General features: G+C 36.8%; 1 protein-coding gene across 3 annotated transcripts in view; it reads right to left on the bottom strand.

The window, feature by feature from the left end:
• Ccdc88a (coiled-coil domain containing 88A) overlaps window positions 1-21703 on the bottom strand; it is a 160564-nt gene that overhangs the window by 26450 nt on the left and 112411 nt on the right. For all 3 annotated transcript variants that reach the window (XM_032916264.1, XM_032916263.1, XM_032916262.1), the window contains 5 exons: window positions 9269-9433; window positions 6716-6877; window positions 4897-5174; window positions 4539-4682; window positions 1548-1734 (listed from right to left, as the gene is read on the bottom strand). In XM_032916264.1, the coding sequence (XP_032772155.1) occupies window positions 1548-1734; window positions 4539-4682; window positions 4897-5174; window positions 6716-6877; window positions 9269-9433 (936 nt within the window). The remainder of the gene's footprint in view (window positions 1-1547; window positions 1735-4538; window positions 4683-4896; window positions 5175-6715; window positions 6878-9268; window positions 9434-21703) is intronic.

The following is a 21703-nucleotide window of genomic DNA, read 5'->3' as shown; positions in this document are numbered from 1 at the left end:
GTGTTTAGGTAACCCGTGCCCATACCAAGAAACAGAGCATTAACTGTACTTCATAAACACTTTTGCCTTGCCTCTACTTACCATTCTTAGGTTACTTCTCAATCCTATCCTTTTATATCTCTACCCTCTCCAAATCTTATATATTTCACACCTAACCAAGTACTAGTATTTGATTCAAATTCTGACAATCGGCCGGCATCCTCTCTAATCTTTGCTGAGTAGCCTTCCAGATCATGTGTTATCTTACCAAACTCACTTCAGCTGTCTCATTTCTTAGAACTCCTAGTTCAATTTCTCACCAGTCCTGAGAAATTGGTCTATTTATCTAAACCAGTATTTCAACCTCAGGGTCTCTGAAGGTTCATTTTTGATGACTCTCAGAGACCTGGATTTTGTATATCCAAATCAAGTCAGTCTTCCCAGTAGAAATGCTACTTGTTTGCAGGGTATCCTGTGTTCTCTCAGAGCTACCAGTAAACAATCCCTCATAACCACTGCCCACCCTGGATCAAAGGGAAAAAGAAGTAAACATGTGAAACTTTTCAAATGGTGTAGAAAATCAGGAAGAATGGCTATTTATTCTGTATGTATGTGTACACACACATCTTCAAGCAGCAACTATCAACATTGTACATGTTTGCTAAATTAATGTTATGTGGCAGATTTGTAGAAAAATGGGGGCTGGAAAGATGGCTCAACAGATCAACAGAGTCCAGGTTTGATTTCTAAAACCCAACTGGTCCTTCACAGCTCTCTGTAACTTCAGTTCCAGGCAATTTCATGTCTTCTGGACTCTGTAGGCACCACATATATAAGGCAAAGCTCCCATACACCTAAAATAGTAAATAAAAACTGCACTTGATTCTCTTCCCTTTCTCCACCCTCTTGTAATGAATGACCTTTCTGCTCCAAATCAAGTCAGTGTGAAAGAGGAAGGAGAAGAGAAGAGCAAGACAGAGAAACTACAAGGTAAAGACGCTCCCACAGCCAACTACTACACAAGGGCAAGATTTCTCTTTAAAAAGCTACCTTCATTTTCTATATGCAATTCTTTGAGTTCTAGAGTCCTAAAATATGTTTTTTTTTCCATTTTTACCCAAATGTTTTGCTGTTTCTTAAGGATTTGATTTGGTATCATGCTCCTTACTCTATCTTTCCAGAAGAATCCTAACTATATAAATACGTTTAGACTTTTACAAATCATAGCTAGAATGAATGCCTTGAACCTTCTGAGCTCTGTTGGGTATTTCAGTGTATATGCTTACGAACTAATGTTCCCTCCTACTCATTTATAATTTCATGCTGCAAGTTCGAAGACAGTTTTAAATAAACAAAACACATCTGGACATATAAGTTTAAATGACTAATGACAAAGAATGAAATAAATAGTTTTTCTTAATTACTTGCGATTTGCAATTGTATGTGACCAATTCTTTCACGTACACCAGTGATTCTCTCACCCAGGCTGCCGCTGTGCTATGAACCCTTACTTTTAGGCATGTCTTCATCTAAAGGGAGAAACGATGATTACGTCTGTTGGCACTCACCTCACACTGGTTATTGAGCTTGGTAGATGTGATATCCAGCTGCTGATACTGCTCCTTTAGCTTTGAAAATTCAGCTTCTAATCTTGTTTGTTCCAATTTAGAATTATTTAGAACACTTTTCAAATTTTTATGGTCCGTTTGTAAAATTTCAGTCTCTTTTAAAAGCTGACTGTATGTATGATTTAACCTACAATTAGAAATCATTAAGAAATATTTCAATAGTTTTCACAATGTGAAAATTCTGTTAATATCATTCAGACATATTTAGAGAATATAAAATTATTTTGCTGGTCTCTAATAATCAGTTTTTCTACAAAAATTATATTTAATTAAAAGGAAAAAGAAAAAACAACCAATTAAATTATGATTTCATGGTGTGGTGGTCTGAATAGGCTTGGTCCAGGGAATGGCACTATTAGGAGTTGTGGCCTTGTGGGAGTAGGTGTGTTACTGTGGGAGTGGGCTTTGAGACTCTCTTCCTAGATGGCAGGAAGACAGTCTGCTCCTAGCTTCCTTTTGATGAACATGTAGAACTCTGAGTTCCTTCTCCAGCTGCCATGCTCCTGCCTTGATAATGGACTGAACCTTCGTAACTATAAGCCAGCCTCAATTAAATGCTGTCCTTATAAGAACTGCTTTGGTCATGGTGTCTGTCCATAGCAATGGAAACCCTAACTAAGACACATGGAAATTTCAGATTCTAAATTAAATATAAATAAAGATCAGATTAAGTGAATCAATCAACCCAGTATTAAGTACTATACCAATACCTGGCTAAAATTTGAGAAACATGGCTATCAGACAAATTATACATATGCAGCTTTTGCAGTTGTTGTAAATTATTATTTATGAAACCCCCACTTACCACTTGGTAAAAATCAAACTATAGCTATTTCTCTTTCTTCTCACAATTTACTTTCAAAACAAGGCTTAACTGATCTTCAAGGACAGAGTTGGACACATTTTTTTTTTAAACCAGAGAGAAAATAGGACATCATAGGTCACATGCACTCCTTTCCCTCTACCCCACTAAATTCAAAATATTGACTTTTAAAATTTAGGAGCTGTCATGCCACAGGTAGTTGGCTAGATCTGGCCCATTAAACTGAATGTAATCTGCCAAGTTTATCTTATACTACAAAAGAAACACAGTAAACACAGCAAACTCTTGTCTAAGTGGTCTTTGTTATAATATCTAATATAGTTTATTCAATTTATTCCTCAAAGAATTCAACTCAACTTACAACAATTCTAAACAATCAAATCTTTTTTTTTAAATCAAGAAAAGTGAAAGGTTGGGGATTTAGCTCAGTGGTAGAGCGCTTGCCTAGCAAACGCAAGGCCCTGGGTTCAGTCCCCAGCTCCAGAAAAAAAAAAAAAAAAGAAAAAAGGAAAACTGGAAAATGCCTCACATTATCTGGCAAATGTACTTCTAGTAGGTAGAAGAAATCCAGGGACAAAAGCATCATCACGCATACAAGTAACTTCTATGTTAACATCTATGCCAGTAAAAAAATTTCTCATTCATTACTTCACAAGGAATGGCTATCAGAGAGAGACAGTGCATATGAGTCGTCTAACTTACCACAAATGCCAAAATGAGTTAGTGAAATGGCTGTCAGTAAAGTGAGCCAATCAATAACCTGGTTTTAACTTGAGAACTCTTGCTTCGTTAAGTTAGGTATAAGAGTATTAAAGTATGATTTTCAATCAACCTTGGCCCTCCACATACACTCCTACATAAGCATCTTGCTCATGCAAACATGCATATACAACATGCACATCATACTGTGCGCATGTGCACACACACACACACACACACACACACACACACACACACACACGGCAATGGGAAAATGATGAAGATCAGGATAAGACATTTGAGGTCAACATCTTACTTCCATGCTCACACACATTCGCACACAAACACCTATATCTCCACATATTCACTCAACCCAAAAGCCAGCTAAAAAACAAGTGTTAAAATAAGTTCTATATTTTTAAAAATTTGTCCTTTAAAACAAGAGTGCCAAATTAATGCAGTGAACAGAAGAGGCAAAGACAACATAGTCTAAGAAAGAAACTTTGTGATTAAAGAAAATTTAATTATCTGTGATTAAACAGACAATTTAGAATGACTGGTTTTCAGATAAGACCATATGTACATGTGTGCACATATGTGTAAACAGCTCTTGCTTTTGACTGTAGTAAGCTTAATTACTAAAGCTTTTCTTGTCATAGAAAATAGACATTGACAAATAAACGCTGACCAGAGACAGAGAGAACACTGTACTTGAGATGGCTCACTCCAAGCCTGGGACATTTTTATGGTCAGACTCATTGGCCAAGTTGTTCTGCAGGCTCCATAGAAATGTACAATTTGATGCCTGGGAAGCCCAAATGAAGTCCATGAATTATTCCAGCTATTTTTAAAATTCTAGCAATGGTCAGCTACTAGATGAGACCTTTATAGCAAATATCTTCTCCAAAGTTTGGTATGTAATAAAATAACCCTTCTTTTCTGTTCTACAACTTGACACAATATGGTCTTCAAGTGGTTGTACTATCCATGCAGCATCCTCTTTATAAACCATAGTCTATTTAGCATTGGATTGTGCTTATTGAATTCAACATCTTCAGAACAGAATATTTAGTTAAATAACTTTAGAAAACTAAATTCAAAACTGCAGAGTAGCAACAGGAAGATGGCTCTAGTGATTTAGGGTCTTTTAGAAAAGAAAAGGGCGTGATAGTTAAGAAGTTGACTTGTGTACACGTGCACCTGTACACATGAACATGCATAGAAACATGTACACTGGGCTGGGAAGATGGCCCAGTCAATGAAATGTCTGCTCCTAAAAAACAAAACAGCCTAAGAGTGATTCCCTGTTAAGTCTAAAGTGTGGATGCTCTCACACACAGACACACTTCTCTCTTCTTCCCTCTAGAGATAAGGGATGAAAAGTAAAATACATGAATAAGCATCATTACCTATCATTGTCTCCACAAAGCTTCTTGTACTCTGCGGCTACCATTTCATGGTTTTTGCTTTCAAGCAGCATTTTTTCCTGTTCCACTTTGATCATTTTTTCCAAATCTTCCAATTGTCCTTTCTGTTTTAATAACTGATTGTAACTGGGAGGGGGAAGGAGTTAGGTATTTGGTTTATAATAGTTCTAACAAATAAAATGTTTTAGAAAAGTAAGAAATGAGTAATTTCTTAACAAACATCACATGTAAATTTAATAAATTCCTTCAATAAATTATCTCTTAGATGGGTCTAATATAGAACATTTATTATTCTATCCAAACAATTTGTTTTAAATTAACACAGTAAGATAAAAGTTACCGGTCTTCAAGGTCTTTATGTTCCACCTCAAGATTTTTGTGGGCAGACTTTAGGGTGCCATGTTTAGAGATCAGAGACTCATACTCTGAAGCTTGCCGTTCATGAAGAAGTTCCAGCTTCTCATGATCTTTTATCAGAGCATCATAAAGAGACTTCAAGTCTTCTCGTTCTTTCATTATAGATTCATTTTCATTTTCTAAGGAAGACTGCTGGATTAGAAGCTGTGCATTCTGGTTCATAAGCGAAGTACTTTGTGAATTAAGGGTAGAATTTTCAACCTGTAAGAATGTGTCTATTATTAACAGGCTTAGGAAAAGGTTGCCAGAGATGGTGGTGCATGCCTTTGATCCCAGCATTTAAAAAGAGGAGGCAGGCATATCTCTAGGAATTCAAATTACTAAGTGAGCACGTGAGAGTGAGAGCAAGAGAGTTCATGTCTGTGGTGGAGGAATGTGCAAGCACAGGACGACTTGCCAGACTCACTTCCATTCTTGTAAGGTACTGACTGCCAGGACTCAATTCCAGTCAGCAAGCCCAGCAGCAAGCATCCTGGACTGCTGCTTGGCTTCTTGCTACCCCTAATTTTTTTTGTTTAAAAAACAAACAAACAAACAAACAACCCAGGGTCTCTTGTCTCTTCCTAGCCTAGAACATCAATGAGGCAACACTGGCTAGTAAGTGGGCTGCAGGGATTCCCTGTCTGTGCTCCTCAGGGTTGGAGTTACAGGCTTCTGCCACCATGACTGGTTTCTTTTGTGACCTGACTGAACTCAGGTCCTTCTTCTTGGTATTGACTGAGCTAGTTATCTCCCCAATCCACGTGTTGCTCTTTTGTAACCAAAAGTTATAATGCTAACTTGAATAAGCTCTAATTAAATCACTGTAGATATATTCATAATTATATAATTGGATTTTAGCTTCCCAAAGAATTGTTACCTGTTTAACTAGTTTTAGACCTGAAAAACTATCTTTGGAAGATCTCTCTGGAGTCTAAATTAGAATTTACTTTGCCACTTGGGAAAAAAAATAAAAGCCTTAAAAGGAGGACTCAGTTTCTTCTCTTCCTTCCACCTGGATTGTTCTGTATGAACTGGCACTGGCACTGCTAAGTTGAAGACGATGCTTTGGATGGCATCAAATGATGTCAGCAAACTCTAAAGGCAACATTTCTATGTTGTATACATTTCTTTCTCTCTCTTCTTTAAAATTTTAGTTTTTACATCTCACTCACTGCCCAACTCCTGGTCACCCTTTTCCATTATCCTGTCCACCCAGTCCTCCTTCCCCTTCTCTGAGTGGGTACTCCCCACCTCCAAGTATACCCCTACCCTGGCACTTCAAGTCTCTGCAAGGCTAGGTGCTTCCTCTGCCACTGAGGCCAGACAAGGCAGCCAGGCTGGGGGAACATATCCCACATATAGGCAACAGCTTTTGGGACAGGCCTGCTCTAGTTGTTCGACCAAGTGCATGCATTTCAATAATTAAACTCCTAAGAATGTTTTAAGAATGACATACAAAATTTTGTGTTATAGTTATACTCTAAAACAAGGGGTTTGTACCCAACTAATTAGGATCAACTTGTTGAAAAGATAAAAAGATTCAAAGCTAAGTAGATCATCTTCACTTCTAGTGAATTTAACAATTTATATAGGCTTTGATGTTTAAAAAATGTGTTCACATTAAGAGTGTGACATAGGAGAAAATGAAAATATTTCAATTATTAAATTTTGGGGAACTAAGGACCAATGTTTACATGTCTAGCCTCCCTTCCTATGACAGTATATAATTAAAAGTATATAATTAAAGTGTTTGGTACAACCTGAAGTTTGGCATTCTGTGTCTGAAGAGTGGTATTCTGCTCCTGTAATGACACTGTCTGCCTCTGCAGTGCAAGAATCTGAGCCTGCAAATTATTATTTTGTGTCTCAAGTTGCTTCAGTTGAGTTTTCAGCGCCTGCTTCTCTGCTTGCAGCGTAGCATTCTTAAAACAAGAAAGAGATACCACACTTATTAAAAATAATTGTTAAATATTTTCTTTAACGGATAATGGTGTTTAATAAAATGATCTTAATCTTAAAAAAGAAAATCTTACCCCCTCAATCAAAAGTTGCAAATATTTAATCCATAAAAAAGACTACAATACTGCTATAACCTTAAAATACTATGTGTCTGTGTTCTGTCTGCTTTAGAACATCCTGAAATAAAATACTTTCTTCTAGTGCTGAAGGTACAGATTAGTGGTAAAATGCTTTCCCAGGTTGTAGCAATTAAAAAGGTGTACTTTTTCAATGTACACACAGGTGAGTGGTGATTCTGGATACAGGAGAAAAAATATGTATTTTCAAAACAACATTTGAAAGAGAAGCAAAATAACACAAATAATTTAGTCCATAAGAGATCTAACGGATATTACATTTTTGTTTGTTTTTTGCCTTTGTTTTTCAAAGTATAAAACTAAGACTCTACTTCAACTATGAAGACTTGAAGTTTATCCATAAATTTTATCATTTTCAATTTTCCAGTATATACAGCCATATTTTCATCTTATAGTTAAATGGGTGAATTACTACATTAGTTAAGGGCATAATTTTTACACATTCAAGATTAACTACTTATAAATTAAGTTTCATCTAAATTAGTAAGTATTAAGTTTGTACTAAAAAGCATAGGTAAATAATAGAAATAAAACTTCAATATTAAAAAAAACTCTAATTAGGCTACTTTCTATATAGTATTGACTGACTAGAAAAACGATACAAATGGATCACAATAATTTGTTGTATCTTTAGTAGGAGACAAAGATATCTTTATTTTTATATTAACAAACAACACAACAATGTATAAAGCAGAGGTTGCGATTTGACCCCATAAAAAAAATCAAAGCCGAGGAAGTTGTAAAAACAGTTGTAAAAACAGCCCAAACATCAGCAATTGGGAGACACAAGAGGAGGAAGTTTCAAGTCAGTCTGAGCTACAAGCGGAGAACTTGTCTCAAACAACAAAAATAGCAACTAGTAAACACACAGAGAAGCTAAGATAGATAATTATTCTGTACTCTTTAAAATTCATATGTTGAAAGGGTGAAAAACCATGGAATACTGCCTTGTTCAAACACATACAGATGCTGTTTTGATACAGGGTATCATATAGTCTAGACTGGTCTTGAACTTACCATGTACATAGTCAAGCCATTCAGATACACTGTAATGGTTAAAACTGAATGTCAAGTTGACAGGATCGACAGTGTAGGAGATAAAACACTGGGCATATCTATGAGGGAATTCTAGACTGGGTTAGCTGATGTGTGTAGCACCATGGCATGGATTGGCTGGTGTACAAAACTGAATAAGGATGAGAAGGGGTGTTGGGCGACACCATTTCTGTGCTTTCTGACTTGCAGATGCAATCTGAGCAGTGCTCCTTTGTCATCACTTCCCTGCCTTAATGGACTGCCCTTGAACTGTGAACCTATCTTTCCCTTACAAGTTGCTTCTGACAGGTACCTTTGTAACTAATAGAGAATATTGTTATGAAGAACTGAGACTGTTGTGATAATCTGGTTATATAGTCCTCAGGCCTTTGGAATTAGAATCCAAGAATATTATGGATGAATTTGGAACTTTGAAAAGTGCTAGGATAGCATAGGCCAGGGCCAATCAGGTTGGATTTTGGGAAGCCAAAGGCACTGGAAAAAAATATCTATGGAGAAGTAGGATAGGGGCTATTTGCATTTTATTGTGGTTACAACCTGGTTACATTCCACCCATATACTGGAACACTGAACTTCAAAGTCATGGACTAATTGCTTTGGCAAGGAAATCTCACAAGATAGCAATCACAGTGTGTCATGGTTACTGCGCACTCATTTTATTCTGTATACAGTGAGAAAGAAAAACAAGCACAACAAAAAGATACAAAAAAGGGGCTGACAACAACGAGAGGGTGTAAAGTTATAGACAAGACCATATTTGGAACCATTAAAGATAAGTCTTGTGCTTTTTACTGGGACATCAAAGGTGACCTGAATACCAGACTCCACCCATCAGACCCCATTTTGTGAAAATTGATAATGATTTCCAAGAAGAGAGCTTAAATGTGAATAAGTAGAACCCTACGGCTCCACTTTAAGCTGAATGGCACCAGAATGTGACGGCACGCCCACACGGTGCTGGTTTTGCAGGCAGGCGTGCTGGGTGGAAGTGCTAGGTGTGTGACTGACTTGTAAGAAGGCAAAGAGCAAAGCATCCTAAATCTAGATCCGCCTTTTTTACATGAAAACTAGACAAGGAAGTGTAAAATAAAGTTATCAAAGATAAATATATTCTTTATTTTTTGAAGAATTTTGTTTGTACTAAAATTTTTAAATACTTACATTTCTTTCTACTTCAATTAACCTGTCTTTGACTTTCAGGAGCTCTCGAGTTGCTTCTTGACTTTCCCGCCCCCACTTGTCGTCTTCCCCAGAGATTGGAAGGGAACTCTGCACCATCCTCTCCTCATCTTGTCGCTGTTTGAGAGCTTCATAATTTTTTTTCACCTGAAATTGTTTAAAATATTTTAATGGAAAGAAAAAAAAATCACTCAGATTTCTCTATTTCTCAGTTACTTTGGGTCTGTATTAGCCCAGTGATTATGATATTGTATTTTTTTTTCTTTTTTTTCGGAGCTGGAGACCGAACTCAGGGCCTTGCGCTTGCTAGGCTAGCGCTCTACCACTGAGCTAAACACCCAACCCCATGATATTGTATTTAAAGTGGGATAAATGTGTGATTACCATTAATGTGATCAAAAGCTCTGTGAAACGCAAATTTGGGGACTGCAGAAAGTTCAGTATACTTTGCTATTGTTTGTAATGAAAATGGACCTCAGCAGCCTTTTTAAGGAATTTGAATAGCTTCTTGGGTTATATGCACATATAGAAACATTACACCAAATCCCATTCATACGAACAATTAATGCCTACTAATAAAAGACGATCAAGGATAAACTATCAAAGATAATAAAGAAGAAAATGACCCTCCATAAAGATGAACAGGACACTGATATACTACTTAATATTGACAACTACTTTTAGAGCAACCGTGAATCTACTTAGAAATCCCTATATAAAGAGCAAATGTTAAAATTAGCTTTAGACAACTCCTAAACTGAAGTTGGGCATCTTTAGGAATTTTACTTTCAAAGAATAGTGTATTAACCTGTTGTAATTTATATCGTAATAAGTAATTCAAGGATATATCTTCTACAGGAAGATTTAGTTTTGAGTTGATTTTTTTTTGTTTATTGTTTTGAGACAAGGTCACATGTAGCCCCAGGCTACCCTTTAACTTCTTAGTCAAGAAAAACCTTTCCACAGATTGTTAAGTACTACGACTATTCAATTACCATACTGGTCCTCAAAGTGACTCAAAGCAGGTTGCAGTAACACCAGAAAAGACTGACTAGTGTACAGGTTTGAACTGTTAGTAATATTGAAAAAGTTATCATCTTCTAACATCAAGACTGCCAAATTTAACACCTCTCTGTAATTAAATTGTTTTAGATTTTTAAGATTAAAAAAAATCTGTGTATGAATATTTGCCTCGTGTGTACGTGTACCATGTGTATGCAGTGCTTGCTGAGGACAAAAGAGGGTACAGGATCCCTGGAACTGGAATTATGGACAGTTGTGAGTCATCATGTGGATGCTGGGAATTGAACCTAAGGTTTCTGAAAGAGCAGACAGGGTTAATTGCCAAGCCATTTCCTTAGCCCCTAAGTGTGTGTGTGTGTGTGTGTGTGTGTGTGTGTGTGTGTGTGTGTGTGTGTGTGTATGTGTGGTGTCCCTGTGCATTTCAGTATATGTGCCTGCAAAGGCCAAAGGCTTCCGATCTCTGGAGCTGAAGTTATAAGTGCACGGTTGTGATCCACCTTATGTGCGAACCAAACTCAGATCCTCTGGATGAACAGTATAAACTCTGAACCATGGAGCTGTTCGTTTCTCTTGCCTTCTGCAATTCAAATTCCTTATTTTATTTATCTTGACTTTCTAGTTTACTTTAGATATTTATAGTACATTTAAAAATTAACATTATAGCTTATATTAATGGTAGAAATAATTAAAATAGTTTGGATACAGAACTTAAGAAAGCCTTTAGTTCAGCAGTAAATTAGCATTACTATTAATGAGTTACAAAATGGTAAGAACAAAAGGCAAAAAAAAAAAAAAAAAAAAAAAAAAAGGGCAAGATGGCGAGTTTGGCCAGTGCTCTAAAGGTGTTCTGAGATATTCCTATTTTTTCATACAGTCTTTTTCCTATACTCACAAAGGCTGTGGTTACATGCAATATTGAGAGCTGACATGAGAGAACGGTAGGTCTGGACCTTTAGCTTACATATCATTAATAAAAACCCTCATATTCTCACAAGAAATAAATAAAGTTTGAGTCAGAATAAATAGTCATGACAACAAAGTAATATAAAGTCAATTTAAAATTTAAAATCCATTAAGTTAAAGTTTAAGGCAATTTAAAACAGTATTGTAAATTACTGTAAATTCAAATTTTTAGTGATTATAAAAGATAATGTAGTCTTTTAGGACTGAAGTATAGTCTGTAGTTACTAATGTACTGATTATAAGAATTTTTGATTTATTTTTAAAATATATGTATATGATAAGTTTTATACATATGATCAGAGTATTTCTATCACTCTGGAAGGATCACTGCTTACGAGACATCATTGTATTGATATTTTTCACTAAAATTTAGTTCTGTATGCTCTAAAACTTCATACAAATGAAATTACACAGCATAATCTTTTTTATGTTACATTTTTCTGAGCATATTTTTAAGCTTTACTAGTATCAGTAATTTTTCTCTTTTCTACTTTGTCCTATCTTTTAGTACAAAATTTCCTTATTCAATTACCAGATGAGGGTCTCTGGGCTATTTCTTTCTTTTTTTAAAAAATATTTATTTATTTAATGTATATTACAGATGGTTGTGAGCCACCATGTGGTTGCTGGGATTTGAACTCAGGACCTCTGGAAGGGCAGTCAGTGCTCTTAACCACTGAGCCATCTCTCCAGCCCCTCTGGGCTATTTCTAATTTTTAATCATTTTTGTGTAATAGTTTTATTTAAACTATATGTGTAAAGATGTTTGTGTACACATATGTACACATGCCTTTGGAGACCAGAAGTGTATCCCTTAACTGCCTTCTATTTAAAAACAACAGACATGGAGCTGGAGAAATGGCTCAGTAATTAAGAGCACCTTGCTGCTCTTTCAAAGGATTCAAGTTCATTTCCCATCACCCATGACGAGTCACTAACAACCAAAAGCCTGTAATTCCAGTTCAGGGGTTTCAATACCCTCTTCTGGTCTCCTCAGGCACTACTTAAGGCAACCCCCCTCCACTGACAACCACTCACAAACATACAGTTAAATTTAAAAAATCAGACGACGTGATCAAGTTGGTGTCATTCCAGTGATGTGTTTAGCATATACAAATCAATCACATAACGCAACACAGAAATACACCGAGACACAACTCACTGAAGCCCCTCGTCAGATTCACAAAAGGTTTCCAATAAAGTTTAACATGTCAGGATCAAAGCCCTGAGGAAACCAGAATACAAACGCATACACCAACACAACATATGCTATGTGCGACAAACCTGTAACCAACATTATACTTTTCAGGGAAAAGAGACCCTGTCTCTTCTAAATCTAGAATGAAGTGAGACTGTCAGTTTTTTCACTGTTACACATCTAGACTCCATGTCTTACTATAACAGTAAAGCAAGGTAAAGCAAAAGAAAAGACAAACAGAAAAAGAAGTCAAACTATTTGTAGTTTTGTTAATATGATCCTATCCGGAAAAGACCTCAGAGATTCCATCAAAAAACGCTTAGACCTGACTGAAACTTTTATTGAAGTAGCCAGATATAAAATCATCACCCCAAATTGGTTTTCCTGTATACTGATGGCGAACATACTGAGAAACTAGGAAAACATTAACATTTACAATAGCTCAAAGGTTAACATTTTAAAAATGGCTATATTATACCAAAAATTTTGTAATCAGCTAGTTTACTTACTAATCTAATTTGAATGTTTGTGATTACACCGAATTAACAAATTCATTTGTGATCTTCTTGTTTATTTATTCTAGTACTGGGGACTGAATCTAGGCTCTGTGTATGCTGAACAAATGCTGAACTACTGAAATATATCAAACCTGAAATCTGTATATTAACAATATAAAACATTTCAGTTGATGATGTGGTATTCCTTTTCACTTACTAAGTAAAACACTCCTTTTCATTAATGCACTTCTTTAATGTACTTTATGGTGTTTTACAGTATTATAAATTCCTTAAACTTTCCAGTCAAAACAATCATGTCAGAAGTCAATAAAAATATCTACAGTTCACATTCTCCAACCTGTATCTCTGGGGCTAAAGAAATGGCTCTGTGGTTAAGAGCACGCACTGCTCTTCCAGTACAATCGGGTGTGGCTTCCAGCCACGTCTGGCAGTTAACGACCACCTTTAACTACAGCTCCAGGGGATGCACGCTCTTCTGCCCTCCACAGGCACCTGCTCGCAGGTGGCATACACCACACATATATACATAAGAACAAAATTTAAAGAAAGAAATCAACAAACAACCCCAAAAAACAGAGAGCAGTGTCTTTGCTTCTCTTATGTAAGTAAATATTATTCTTTTACCATTAAGGATGATGCTCACTGTAGGTCACCTATAAACATTTTACTTAATAAAGTTCTTTTTATATATGAGATTCGTATGAAATCCTTTATAATTGTGAACAGGCCACTGAATAAATATTTGAACATGCAATATGCAAAGCTTAGAAAAGTACAGCTCCACTGGGATTCACATGTAAAGGAGTGAGCCAGTTTATAGCACTCATGCAAAGGGCTGAAGTTAAAGACAATGATGGATTTTGATATCGCTAATATTTAGACTGAAATCATACACACTAACCCATGGTCAAATGTGCTTATTTTTTGGCTGAGTAGGTTCATGAAGATATCATTGTTACTCATATTGTCTAACACAATACAAAACTCAGGACATAAAGGTAATTAATAACGATGTAGAACTCTCAACCAGTGTATGTTCCATGGCAAAATCTGTGACAAATGGAAGTAAAAATGCTGTAAGTGGTGAACAGGAAGTCTTCTCTTCCTGAAGAAGAACTCAAATTTGATTAGCTATTTCTGTAGTCTAGAAGCACAATAAAATTACAATAGTGTATTATTATGCAATAATGCCTATGGAAAAAAGACAGATGATTGAAAGACTATATCTGAAATAGAAAAACTAAACACCTAATACAAAGCAGAATCACTGGATTTCTCTTCAGGTAGCAGTTCCTATAAACAGTGTGCACATTTTAGAAATTTTAAATTTATGTCTTTGAAGTTAAATGACTTAATGACTGCTATGAAGTGCCAAGTCTCAAAACTATGGAGGCTCTCATCTACTCCAGTGTGCATCTGACATTTTCCTTGAACCATAACCTGGTAAGAATATGAGACTCAGAGGTCCACAGGAGGGACAAGCTCCAGTCACAGACAGCAAGACCAACGAACACAAGAGATAACCAGATGTCTAGAGGCAAACTCAAGATCCTAAGCAAGAGAAACCAAAGCTACTTGGTTCCATCATAACCCAGTTCTATTACAGCAAGTTCTGGATACTGCAACACACCAGAAAAGCAAGATTCTGATTTAAAACTATCTCATGATGATGCTAGAGGACTTTAAGAAGGACATAAATAACCCACTTAAAAAAATGCAGGAGAACACAGGTAAATAAGTAGAAGCCCTAAAGAAAAAACACAAAAATCCCTTAAAAAATTACAGGAAAACACAACCAAACAGATGAAGGAAATGAATAAAAATGGAACTAGAAACAATAAAGAAATCACAAAGGGAGACAACCCTGGAAATAGAAAAGGAGTCAAAGACAAAAGCATCACCAACAGAATACAAGAGATTGGAGAGAGAATTATAGGGGCAGGAGACACCATAGGAAACATTGACACAATAGTCAAAGAAAATGCAAAAAGCTCCTAACCCAAAACATCCAGGAAATCCAGGACACAATGAGAAGACCAAACCTAAGGATAATAGGTAAAGAAAAGAGTGAGGATTCCCAACATAAAGGGCCAGTAAATAGCTTCGACAAAATTATAGAAGAAAACTTCTATAATATTAAATATATATAAAGAAAGAGTTGCCCACGAACCTACAAGAAGCCTAGAGAACTCCTAATAGATTGAACCAGAAAAGAAACTCCTCCCGTCACATAATAGTCAAAACATCAAATGTACAAAACAAAGAAAGAATATTAAAAGCAGCAAGGGGAAAAGGTCAAGTAACATATAAAGGCAAAACTATCAGAATCATTCCAGACTTCTCACCAGAGACTCTAAAACCCAGAAGATCCTGGGCAGATGTCATAGACCCAAAGAAAACAAATGCCAGCCCACGCTACTGTATCCAGCAAAACTCTCAATTAACATAGATGAAGAAACCAAGATATACCACGACAAAATGAAATTTACACAATATCTTTCCACAAAGGTAGCCCTACAAAGAATAGTAGAGGGAAAAATTCCAACACAAGGAGGGAAACTATACCCTAGAGAAAGCAAAATAACAATCTTCTTTCAACAAACCCTAAAAGAAGATAGCCACGCAAACATAATTCCACCTCTTACAACAAAAATAACAGGAAACAACAATCACTATTCCTTAATATCTCTTAACATCAAAGAACTCAATTCACCAATAAAAAGACGTAGACTAACAGACTGGATATATAAACAGGACCCAACATTTTGCTGCATACAGGAAACACACCTCAGTGACAACAACATACACTACCTCAGAGTAAAAAGGCCAGAAAACAATTTTCCAAGCAAATGGTCCCAAGACACAACCTGAAGTAGCCATTCTAATATCAGATAAAGTCAACTTTCAACCAAAAGTTATCAAAAAGGATAAGGAAGAACACCTTATACTCATCAAAGGAAAATTTACCATGATGAACTCTCAATTCTGACTATCTATGCTCCAAATGCAAGGGCACAAAGATTAACAAAAGAAACTTTACTATAGCTCAAAGCACATATTACACCACAAACAATAATAGTGGGAGACTTCAGCACCCCACTCTCATCAATGGACAGATCATGAAAACAGAAAGTAAACAGAGATACAGTAAAACTAACAGAAGTTATAAATCAAATGGATACCTAACGAACACTTCATCCTAAAACAAAAGAATATACTTTCTTCTCAGTACCTCATGGTATCTTATCCAAAATTGACCATATAATCCATCACAAAACAGGCCTCAACATATACAGGAAGATAGAAATAATCACATGCATGCTATCAGTTCATCATGGACTAAGGGTGGTCTTGAATAGCAATGAAAACATCAGAAAGCCAACATACACATGGAAGTTGAACAATGCTCTACTCAATGATAACTTGGTTAAGAAAGAAATAAAGAAATTAAAGTCTCTTTAGAATTTAATGAAAATGAAGGCAAAACAAACTTATGGTTTACAATGAAAGCAGTGCTAAAAGGAAAACACATAGCTCTCAGTGCCTCCAAAAAGAAATTGGAAAGAGAATATACTAACAGCTTGACAGCACACCTGAGAGATCTAGAACAAAAAGAAGCAAATCAATGCAGAGGAATAGATAGCAGGAAATCAAACTCAGAGTTGAACTCAGCCAAGTAGAAACAAAAAGAACTATACAAAGAATCAAAACCAGGAGCTGGTTCTTTGAGAAAAATCAACAAGATAGATAAACCCTTAGCTAGACTAACCACAAGGCACAGAGACAGTATCCAAATTAACAAAATCAGAAATGAAAAGGGAGACATAGCAGAAACTGAGGAAATTCAAAGAATTATCAGATCCTAAACTCAACAAAACTGGAAAATCTGGAGGAAATGGAAAATTTTCTAAACAGATATCAGATATCAAAGTTAAATCAGGATCAAATAAACCATCTAAACAGTCCCCCAAATCCCTAAATAAATGGAAGCAGTCATTAAAATCTCCCAACCCAAAAAAGCTCAGGATCAGAGGGCTTTAATGCAGAATTCTAGCCAATCTTCAAAGAAGAACTGATAACAATATTCTTCCACCAAACAGAAACAGAAGGAACACACACAATTTGTTCTATGAAGCTACAGTCATGCTTATACCAAAATGACACAAAGATTCTAAAAGGAAAGGTATTTCCCTCAGGAATACCAATACAAAAATATTCAATAAAATTCTCGCAAACTGAATCCAAGACACATCAAAATGATCATCCATCATGATCAAGTAGGCATCATCCCAGGCATGAAGGGATGGTTCAGTATATGAAAATCTGTCAATGTAATTCACTATATAAACAAACTCAAAGAAAAACACCACATGATCATCTCATTAGATGCCGAATCATTTGACAAGATTCAACACCTCTTCATGATAAAAGTCTTGGAAAGATCAGGAATTCAAGGCCTATACCTAAACATAGTAAAAGCAATATACAGCAATCCAGTAGCTAACTTCAAATTAAATGGAGAGAAACTTGAAGCAATCCCACTAAAATCAGGGACCAGACAAGGCTGCCCACTCTCTCCCTACTTATTTAATATAGTACTCAAAGTCCTAGCCAGAGCAATCAGACAATAAAATGAAAGGAGGTCAAAGGGATACAAATTGGAAGGGAAGAAATCAAAATATCACTATTTGCAGATGATATGATAGTGTACTTAAGTGACCCCAAAAATTCAGCCAGAGAACTACTAAACCTGATAAACAACTTCAGCTGTCCCACGCACGACTTCCCGCCGGCAAGGAGCACGCGAGACATAGAAATTCTTACTATGAGTGACTTTTTTATTCCTGTCTATTCTCTCTCATGGTGGAAGCCCGCTTGCGCCACAGACGCACCCTATTTATCCCCGTGTACGCACCCACACCTGATTGGTTGCTTACTCATGACCTCATCAGGTGGCACGCCCCTGAAATGGGCAAAGACCTGGCAAGAAGGCACTCTTGCATCGACACAGTTAACCTCCCCATAGGGAGCGGCTTGCGCGGTAAAGGCTAAGCGCCATCTTGACTGACCTGGCCTTCCACGTGGGGCGAGTGGAAGCCAGCGCCATCTAGTGGTGGCGAATGTTGTGCGGCCCTCTACATCTCACCCTTTTTATTTATAAATTTTATAGCAGTCATGATCACCCATATCGCGTGCAATGAGGAAACCTCAGCGATGTGCAGGGGCTGATCAAAGGAAATCACTGAGTCTCTCTCAATCCCAGTGCAATGATCCACAGATCTATGGGGTGCAAGAGCAGAGAACTCAGAATACAGAGAGAGACCCTCTCCTCCCAGTGTAAATGGACCCACAGGTCCTTGGGGTGCAGGAGCAGGGAACTCAGATATAGAGTAAGTCCTGAGCAAGATAACCAAATTCAGTGGAGGCCCTTTGTACAATGGCCATAAGTGCTTGAGTGAATAACGGCCTTGTCACATTATTGTTGAGGTCTGAGTTTGCAAACCAACCATGGTAAGAATACTGATCCACAGCATAGGGCTGTATCAAACAGAGCCACTCCCGATAAATAGTGGGCACCTCATTTGGTCCTCCTCAGCTGTTGCCACCAAGGGCCATGGTCAAGCCACTCCTATAATGAAATTTAGAATTCCCAATTGTTAGTAACTACTCCAGAAAGTTCACCCATTGTACTTGTCTAACAATAGGCGAGGATAACTCAGACACTGTAGACACAATGTCTGTAGCAGTAATGGCTGCTACAATAGCAGCGAAAGTGTCAAGGTCTTTTTCAGGACAGTTCAGGATCAGTCATTTTTCTCTGGAACAACCAGCAAACAATGGAACCAAATTCTGAGATCTGTATGACCAGGACAGAGTTCTCCAGTCACTGTAGCTTTACACAGGTGGCTTTCTGTGAAGCTACAGTCTGTAAAATGGCAACACCAGTTACCAGTTAAGGCAGCAAGAGTCACCAAGGAAATGAAGGGACAGGGGTAACAGCTGGAGTCAGCAAGCAGCAGTGTACAGAGTCTGAGCGTAGGCCACAGTGGGACGGGAACACACGCAGCGGTAACACTGACTGCAGCAACGGCAAGATTTCTGTGATGACAAAAGGTGAAGGGGGGATCTTCCGCCTTCCTTTCACGGCAGAGGAATGACTCTAGGGCCCTGAACCACGAGAGCTGAATCTTCATGTAACCAGGATCAGCAAGTCTCAGCAACCACCCAGGCAGCTGGCACACTCTTGTAGCATCCTGTAGAAAACTCACAAACATTCCCTCTTCCCCATATAAAATATCTGGACAGGATCATGTCAATATGTGGATCTCTCTAATATACCTAGGCAGAAGTATGCCTAGTTTGCAGGTGCCATAAACCTTGGCATCCAAATTTTAAAATTGAAATAAAAGGAGCATTATTAGCATTCAGGGGTAGCTCCCCCTTTTATTTATTAAAATTGTTAAAATATTGTTTATTAAGATAAGTCCTCGAGGATTAAATTGAGGACACTGAGCACTTGTATTTATAATTTGACTTGTATACCAAATTATTGTTTCCAGCATTATTGTTTTGGATATATAAAGAATGAGATTTTAAAGGGTGAGATTTTTTTACTAATTTTTCTTATGTAAGGCCTAATCTGTCTGGTATCTGTCCTCCCTAGTTAAGGAGTCTAGGCAATCCAGTTTGAGTTCTTAAATGTCCTATAAAGGAACAGTATTTAGTGCTCTTAACCACTAAGCCATCTCTCCAGCACCTCACAAACTTTATTTACCTAAACATAAGCATTAATTAGAAATGTCAAATCCTGTAAACAAGGTCCAGATTTAGCCTTATTTAGAAATCTGAGTTGGCAGGGTGAGGCTGGGCGTTGAAAGTAAGCAAATGGAGTCTTCCTCTTTTCGTGAGGGTGTGTTATCAACTCCATTATCATTTTCAAAGAGCTGGGTCTATGGTTTTGTTTAGTTCTCTGAGCCAGAGCACTGAAAGGACAGTAAGTTGTCAGACAATTTACACTGGAATCACTCACTGATTTCAAGTAGAAAACCTGCCTCTAATAAAACATTAAGTAATTGTAAAATTTGAGGGCTAGTAGTATCTAAAAAAAAGGAAAACCTTTTAATCAATTGTAAAACCACAAGCCACACATTGGCTATCAGTATATGAATTGAAAGCTTGATTTTTTAACATTTAAAAAACAGTGGAAGCGCATATTCTATGGGTTGTATGCACAAATTTACAGTAAATACAAAAGCATGTAAGGAGTAAAGTTATCAATTTTGTCTGAAATTTGTATATGTAATAGGCCAAATATCAGTATTTTGTAATAACCAATTATATTGTTGTTTGGACTAAGGTATGTTTTACCAGGTTACTTTTTAAAATACTTCTATGACTCTAGCCTACAATTCTGTATTAACACAGCTGAAGTTTTATCTCCAATGTTCATAACAAAGATCTAAGTCCTCTGGTAAGGGGAGGTACTTAGCCAATTAACATATCTTTAGAAGCTTAACATTAGCTTCAAATATTCTTTTTTGGAGTAGTGCAACAGCTACTCCCCAAATATTAAAGCTCATTCTGAGAGCAAATGTTTGTAGTAAAAATTTCTATATATACTGAAAGATTTAATGTTCTAACTTCTTACATTGAAGAAGCAACAAAATTATATAATATAAGGCTGTTAGCCACTTTTAATGATATCACTCTATGGGCTCTCTAAAATTATAAGCAAGCTCACAAAAATAAAAACTCACAATCGCCAGGATGTAAACAAACTGCATAAAAACAATCCTGTAAATCTATCTTGAAATGGCAGTTGGAGTAAGGAAACTGGCTGTAATGTTCTCATAAGTTCTAAAACCTCATCAATCCTTTATAAATCTTGTAACAATCTCTATCCAATACAATCTCTACCTGTTTGATTTTTCCTCAATTATAAATAAATTTGAGTTAGTCAATGTAACACTGGCAATCCTTAATCACAATCTTAAATTCTCCTTGTAACAGCAGACCACCACCACAAGGTCACCTGAGCTCTTAGTATGTGACTAGGCAGCTGTTCTCCGGGCAGTGGAAATTAGCATTAGAATACAGATAACTTCAGGGCAAGCCACACCTATGGAAAGCAAAAGTCAACCCCCAACAATCTAGTCTCTAAGGCACCACAAGTCTATCTATTATGTTGTAAAGTTTGACTATCAATTCTACATTTGAACGCACAATGGCGTGGTCTCCAATACCTTTCGAGACAATGTCCTAAATTCTTTTAGAAGCCTGGTTTCTAGCATAAGAATTCCATAAAAACATTACCTCAATTTAGACCTGTCTCACTAGGGTGGCCCAATGTCACGTGTATCTAGAATTACTTCATCTAAATTACAGTTTTAAGCCAACTTTCTGTTACCAATATTATACCTTTTTTAACCATATCCAATAACTTGAAAGCCAATAGTCCACAACCAAGGCAAGCAGAGCATATTTATACATTTAAAACCAATGAGAAACAAAATTGAAGTGGCTACACATATCTTAATATATGCACCAAACACCATTTTTACCTTTTTAGCTATGATTTTAAGAGATGTACCTTGTCACCTGTTGAGTCAATTAACCAGTCAGGGGTTTTTCTAAGAGAAACAGCTATCAACTCTTGTACCAAAAAGGCTGAGAAGCTGTTAGCGCCTTTAAGATCAGCCCGTGTAGACGCTTAGC

Source organism: Rattus rattus, chromosome 11, assembly GCF_011064425.1.
Source record: "Rattus rattus isolate New Zealand chromosome 11, Rrattus_CSIRO_v1, whole genome shotgun sequence".
Taxonomy (NCBI): domain Eukaryota; kingdom Metazoa; phylum Chordata; class Mammalia; order Rodentia; family Muridae; genus Rattus; species Rattus rattus.
The sequence above is the reverse complement of the archived record's forward strand: the minus strand, read 5'-3'. Positions and strand labels throughout refer to the sequence as shown.